Raw genomic sequence first — 7,356 nt, forward strand, 5'->3', positions numbered from 1 at the left:
CTCCTCCTCCTGTCGGTAATCTCCTGATGAAATGCACTTCAAAGTGTCACGTAAAGCTTTTGCTTAGCCGTTGTTGCTTTAGTGTGTTTCACGCTTGGATTCTCATGCAGTGCATGGTCCTGGTGAAACGCTGGATGCGTCATTAGAGAGAATGCCGTTGTCAGAGCTTTGAGAAACGTGCTTGCAGCCTACATTAGGTCAGTCCAACTGTAGTCACCAAATAAATAATGAGGGTCATTACGTAAAATAATGTTGACAAAGGGTGACTATCTGTCTTTTTGACAACAGCCGAGTCCTTTGATAAACATTGCAGCACCCATGACTTCTTACAGATACTGTAGGCTTTGTTCAAAAAAGATTTTTCCCCACTTGAGCATCGGTCTCATTTCAGGTAAAAGCTGATCATGACTTTAAGTGTTGTAAATGGTTGAATATCAAGGCCACTGTGCAAGAGTTTATTCAGTTGTTTTTGCCTTTACTGTACAGGCATTCGTGTCATTTGCCCAGTTTTAACTTCTCTTCCCTGAATTTTCATATTTGTCACTAAATCTTCTTGTAGACGTCTCCTTTCAACTGCTATATGCTTTGTTTTGGACTAAGGCATATTATAAAGAGTGCATCAGTAGATATTTTCACTTGGCACGAAATGACAGTGAACTTTCTCTAAATTAAAAGATGTCAAACAGCATTTTTCTTTTTTGCTTTTCACTCACCACTCCTCGCCCCACCAAACAGAACATGTCGTCCACCTATTCATCTACATTTGTTTACTCTTTGTTTCAGACCCAGCTTGTTTTTCCAGTGAACGCATTTTAAAGGGAAACTCCCTTCCAAGAAGTTTACTTTGTGCAACCGTACCACCAGGCTTGATGCAAAAGTCCCATAATTCATCCGTTCCTCTCCGTCACAAGGTAGCTTACCCACTCACCCCACCCCTCCTCTACCTCTGCACTTGTCTCTGCACAGGTCACCATCCACAGACAAGACACTTTCGTACTGTTGTGTACTCCTTGTTTATGATGCAGAAAATGTTCCCAACATGCAACATAACAGATATAAATACTAATAAATACTCCTACTACTTCTAATCAAAGCGGTATGTCAGTAATTACTACAGAGTATTGCAATTGTTCTGCCATTTTTCAGCAGTTTTTCTTAAAATATCTACTTTACAGATCAATATTTTTGCAAATTACTGCACTGGCAAAAATTAAACCATTGAGTGGTGTTTGAATTATGCTATTTGACAATACAACCAATTAGGTGCAAAGTCATCGATGGCATTGAGTTCAAATTCTGAGACCGGGAATGGAGCACATTAACATCAAAGTAAAAGTTGTGCCTTTTGAAACGTGTTGGCTGCAGCAGAAAAGCACGGTTTTTCCTTTGAAGATGAACATTTTCTGTCTTCCATGCAAACTAGGACACCTCTTTGTGACCACTTTTACCCACAGACTGGCAGCAACAGTTCAAAAACTGGTTGGCAAACACGCATTATTCCCTCCCAGTGGTTGACAGATGGTTGCCGACTGGTATGTATTTTGCTGTCAGGGAAGAGCACTGACACTGATTGAAAGGGGGGCAATAGGGGGGCAAAATATTCACAAAGGCATTATCCTTTTACATCCTTCAAGGGGAAAAAACTCCCTAACATTGTTCAATACAACTCTGGCCTTGTATTAAAGAGTAAGCAAATGTTTTTGATGCAGGGAACACAAAAACTCCCCATTTTTACATTTACGTGCTTTCTTCTACCTCTTCTTCTTCTTCTTCTTTGTCTGTGTGTATAGAATGAGTCACTCCAAGGTGTTTTCAGTGCAGACCAGGCAGAAACTCCTATTCATCAAACAGGTATGTGTGTGTTGTCTTTGCTCACAGAAAGGATGCGGGGAGGGGGGGAAAAGGCTAGTGAGTTATTTTAGCAGTGTTTGGGCTTCCCTCCAAGCCTTCATACCATCCCCGGCCATCCTATCTCCTACGTATGAGGCCTGGGGCTGGTGGGGGGGTGCTGCAGAATCCCTGTCGGATTAACACAAAGTCCTCTAATGGAGCTCGAGGTGGACAGACACTGAACACACCAACAAAATTTAAAGATCACCACTTAAGCTTTAGGTACTTACTTAGATACTCAGGTAGTCTGGCTCCTGGTGTTCAGCACTGTGGTCTGTGTATTCTGATGGATAAATGGTAGTTGTTAAAAATGGAAATGTAAACTACTATAAAAACTTGCCATTATAGCAAGCTATGGCAGGCTCCCTTATATTAATTAAAGTGATTTATTTACTGACCTTTGATTTAAGTTACAATTAGCTCAAATCCCAATCTGATGCAGAATTCTGTCATTTCTGCTGATTCATTTCATTTCCTAACTCAGATATAGAGGCACTTTCTTCTCCGATATTCATTTCTGAAAGTTTTGCATGCCATAAATGTTAAAGCACTCATCGACCAACTTCCTCAAACCACATCACTCCTGGTAAACTGTGAGGAAATCACCATCACCTTCTGTTTGAACAGGGATTTATATCTTCTGAAAAGGACACAGAGGTAAAACGAGATAGGCCACATTGACCAAATACTCCCAGATTCATTCACCCAAACTATCTTTAAGTCATTGAGCATTAACAAGGATCTAATGGGCTAATTGCCATTAGTAACGGTTGTTATCAGTAGGGCTTAGGCGGCCTATCGCCCAGTATGTAGCTTGTGCACATGTGCATGTGTGTTCCTCGCCCTCAGGAGAGGCTCTTGGGTAATCCAGTGTTGACCAGAGGGCTTCGTGGTCCATTACAGGTCACGGCTTGAGACGGAGGGTAAACAAATTCCTAACTAACGAGGGGAGGAGGAGGGAGGAGGCTGGCCTTCACACCCTCCTTCTCCTCCTCCTCATCCCCCATGATGACATGACCCTGCTTGTGTCACAAAGGCAAATCCAGACTTAAATTACTGCTACAGTGGCTGTTGAATAATGGCGATATAATTTATTCAATTTTTTGATTGCATATCTTAGTTTAGACGAGCTAAACTTACAAAATTACTGAATAACAAACTAATGAGGCACTAAATACATCAAGCATAATATCAAACATGCAGAAATCTGGAGAAAATGTTAATAAAATTAATTCATGTTGGTTTTGTTGGATGTATTGTCACCCTCATTAAACTCCTGGAATGTTTTCTGCCTTATTAAGTAAAATTTGGAATAATTGCGTGTATTTTGTTATTTTGCTTTTTTGTAGATCTTCTTGGCAAATTGCTCAGCTACTGCACATTATTAATAAAAAAATCCAAAGGAATGAAGGCGATACAAACTGTCTAAAACAAATACACGCACTGAAGAAATCCCTTTTCTCTTTAATTACAAGTTGAATAACATTAGAAATCTCCGAATATGCACAAAACCTTTTAATAGCTGCTCTCTCAGTCTTCTAACCAGTGACATGTGATGAGTAGCTGGCACTCGGCAGCAGCAGCAGTACAAAGAGCACTTTCTCACACAGCTCTGGACTCATGCACAGACCTGTAAGTGCTTACTGCGCTCTTTTAGACCACATTTACAGAGGATCAGAGAGAACATTTAACTATTTGTGGAGCAAATGCCACCTAAAGGATCTCTAAACAGGGCTAAAGTTGAACGAATATAGGCTCAGTCTGTGAAGTTTTGATCTGCGCTACTGAAGAGTTAAAAGTGTAATCTTTTGTTTTGTGACTCTTTTTTTTTTAACCTTGTTTAGACAGTCAATTAAGGTAAAGACACAAATTTACAGTAAACTGTAATTTTTAGGTACTTTCCAGAAACCATGATTGGTAAATTCATGACTTGTAATAAAGTGAAACAATGAATAAAAAGGGTTTGTTAAATACACAAAACTCTCTTTAGTGGCCAACAAGTCTGCTCAGGATCAGACATGTTGGTTTTACTTTAACTGTATTATAAATAAACCACCACATAAGTAGGTATTTTGTTTATCTTGACTTTGAAACTATTGTTGTTTTTAATATTCTTTAACATCTAATTTATTATCTCAATTAATCAGTAAGTCCTTTAAATTCCAATATGATGATCCATCCATCTTTTTTGCCAGGTATCTGGATCCGGGTCCTTGAGGCAGATCTAAGCAAAGATGCCCAGACCTCCCACTCCCCAGCCATTTCCTCCAGCTTTTCGGGGGGGCACCAAGATACTAACTGGAAAACATCACCTAGGAGGCAGCAAGATGCCTAGTGAGATGCCTTTACCACTTTAACTGAGTCTTTTTGATCTGAAAGTCCTTTCAAATGACCAAGCTCCTCACCCTATCTCTGTTATGACCTCATTATTTGAGTCTCTATCCACAGGTTGCTGTAAGTTTAGTGGTTAGTGTACATTTTCCAAAAACCCAAATATATTCGATTCACAATCGTCAAATAAAGAAAGATAAAATGTGTATTATGGTTATTTAGAGTCAAAAGCATTTAGACCACATTGAAAAGGGAATCAGCAACATATTTATGTACTGAAAAACTTCTTTTTTGTGTGCATGCATTATCTTACTGTGAAAACATTACACGGGAGAGAAATTTGGCCTCTTGGCGGCAAACTCAGCCATCAGGAGGTGAACTTTGCAGAAACCTTTCAGTGTGAATTGAAAATGCTCTTAAGCCTGTTCTGCACACAAGCTGACACTTCCTCTTTTCCTCAGCTTCACCCCTGGTTTACACAAGCAGCTGCTGACAGTGGATTGCTTCCTCCACGCTAAAATGCAGATCAGATAAGGACAACAGTCCCGCTCTCACTAAGACCTTCGAAAACACTAACTCACAAATCCATCCTCTCAGACATTGACAACAGTGGGAAGTGGCAGAGTTGCACAACAATCTGCCATCTCATCATCTTTAACGCATGATGTGCTGCTACAACATGGCAGTATCCCATCAGTAAGCAGCGATGATACAAACTGATTTGGTAACGTTGTGTTCAAGGAAGTTAAGCAAATAAGTTTGTTAATGATGAGTTCCCTTTTTAGAAATAAAATGAGTTACAGTTACAAAATACATGATTGATGTGTTTTTGTGTGTTTGTGTCTAAATAATCCACAGTAAGAGATGCATCAGTGCTCCTTATTCTTGGACTCTTCCATTTGAGTAGCTTTGTATGATACATGATTTAAAATAATCCTTATTATTCCTGCCATCCCCTCAACTCATCGTCTGTATGAAATGATCCCTTATCATATCCTCTACCTCTACCAACATTCTTCTGATTGGCTGCCCCTAACGAATAAAGGTTTGAACAGCAGGTGAGTGGAGCTGCTGTGGTTGTAGCCAGAGCTGTGTGCTTGGGGCAACTATTTTAATGCTGTTCTTTGTATGTCTGTCATTGATGACACATAGCATTGTGTCAACAAATACAGTTTCACATGACTCTGTGCAGTTGCAGAGCTGTGAAAAAGTATTTGCCCCGGATCTTACGTATTTCAGATCATCGAACAAATGTTTTCACCCTTTCTTACCACCTGACATCTTATCCTCTTAATTTTGATGAACCTCAACTGTTGTACCTAGCCTGGATTTATACATATAGCTGGCAATGGCTAATCCTGAGTTCCCCTAACTATGACTGTCTAATTTCACATAACTTTATAGCTTGTCAAAGAAGGCCAGCACACTATAATATGTTTTCACACCACTTTACAATTGTTCTTGTTGTTGACTTTATGTCATTTTACCAAATAAAGTCTCAAATAATCATAAATAGCCCACTGCAAACTAGTTCATTAAAGGCTAATTGTTATTTACCTACTTAACTGACCTACTTATTATAAGGCCTAAATATGTTTTGCAGCTCCAAAAAGATATTTTGACTCTTTTGATAGTAAAGGTTGGCAATCTGTGCTCTAACATTAGTTTAAAAAATTTTATTGATAAAATTCAATGAACAACAATTAAAATTTCCTTCCTCAGCTGTACATTATGTTTGTGTCTTAAAAGCAGATATTGTGCATTTGAAAGCACTGGGGTAAATGAGTAAACATGATAAAAAATTTTCTGCTTGACATCAGTAATCATGTCATCAGCGTCAGTAACATTGACTCTAGATAGTGAAACAAGTCGCTTACAGACCGTTAAACACAGATCATATCTTCAAGATTGACACACTAGCTTTAAGGCCTTAAATACTCATTAAAAGAAACATATTTTACTTTATTGCACCGCACAGACATGCAGATTTTCTAACACACACTTGTCCCAAACGATGAGGCATAACTTGAGCTCCTGTCTAAGTTTTTAGGCAGCGCACAAGCCGGACGCCCCGGAGCCATGCCTCCCACTGACGCCAAACATCATACTTACATGTCACATGTGTCAGTTTCATTTTAACACCTTGGGCAGGTTATGGGTGGAAAAACAGCAGTCCGACTGACAGACAGACCAGTTTGACCTGACTTTCACAGCGAAAGCTGTGACGCATGAGCAAAATATTGAGGTAATGTCAACCCGGGCCTCTGGGATTTGTTAACTTAGTCTGTGTACATTATTTAACCATGTAGTATAACTGTACACACATATGAAGACAAATAGTACAATTAGAGCTATCAATCGTAAAACTTTTCATAGATTTTATTATCTTTATTTTCTAATTAGACTAGAAGACTTTTTTTGTGTGTCAACCATTTTTCATTGATAACAAATGTAACATAATGTATCGTTTTATTGGCAAGATAAGTCACTTTTTCAGTCAAAAGACAATTATTTAACAAGGGATCTGAGGACACACACAGACACACGCATGCACACAAACCCCATTTGTTTTTTAGATGTTTAGTAAAACTTTTTACTCATTATGTTGCATTTCATTTCCACAGTGACATAGTTGTTTTTGAAATGTTATGATTTTTAATGCCCAATTGTAAACATAATAAAATACTACACCATAAAAATGTAGATGTGTGTAAGTACACCATAACAAATGTCCCTGTTAAATGACAGTAAAACACTGACAATGAAAACTAGTGTTGCCATCCTTTAACTTTTATAGCCACAGTAAAAATACTGTAATGTGTTATAAAAAGTGTAACCTTTAGCAAATAATACTATAAGCTGTTTGGTTGTTATTACACTGTTATTCTTATTTTATTGTTCTATGGTAATCTCCATAAACAGTTCATAATAGTAAAACATATAAAAGTATTTCATCTAGATGTATAAAAACACCATGACTTGTGTCTTGGTCTAAAGTGCTTTGGGTTTATAGGCTAAAGTGCTCTATGAATTTATGGTTAAATATCACTTATAGTTTAAAGGCTTGGTACTCTTTGTTCTTTTTAAATGCACATAAAGAAACTTGTATTGCAGTACAAATCAGAAAAGTGTAAC

At 38.2% G+C, this 7,356-nt stretch overlaps 1 protein-coding gene across 1 annotated transcript; it reads left to right on the top strand.

The window, feature by feature from the left end:
* Positions 1-369: 369 nt before the first annotated feature.
* Positions 370-5,018, top strand: LOC146700574 (uncharacterized). The gene is made up of 4 exons (XM_085470844.1): positions 370-911; positions 1,791-1,851; positions 4,086-4,224; positions 4,683-5,018. Exons 1-4 carry the CDS (start codon positions 870-872, stop codon positions 4,753-4,755), a joined length of 315 nt encoding a protein of 104 aa, XP_085326970.1. The 5' UTR covers positions 370-869; the 3' UTR covers positions 4,756-5,018.
* Positions 5,019-7,356: the final 2,338 nt, after the last annotated feature.

Source organism: Copadichromis virginalis, linkage group LG10, assembly GCF_057382275.1.
Source record: "Copadichromis virginalis isolate Kocher_CV1m ecotype Utaka linkage group LG10, C_Virginalis_male_GT1.1, whole genome shotgun sequence".
In the NCBI taxonomy this organism is placed as follows: Eukaryota; Metazoa; Chordata; class Actinopteri; order Cichliformes; family Cichlidae; genus Copadichromis; species Copadichromis virginalis.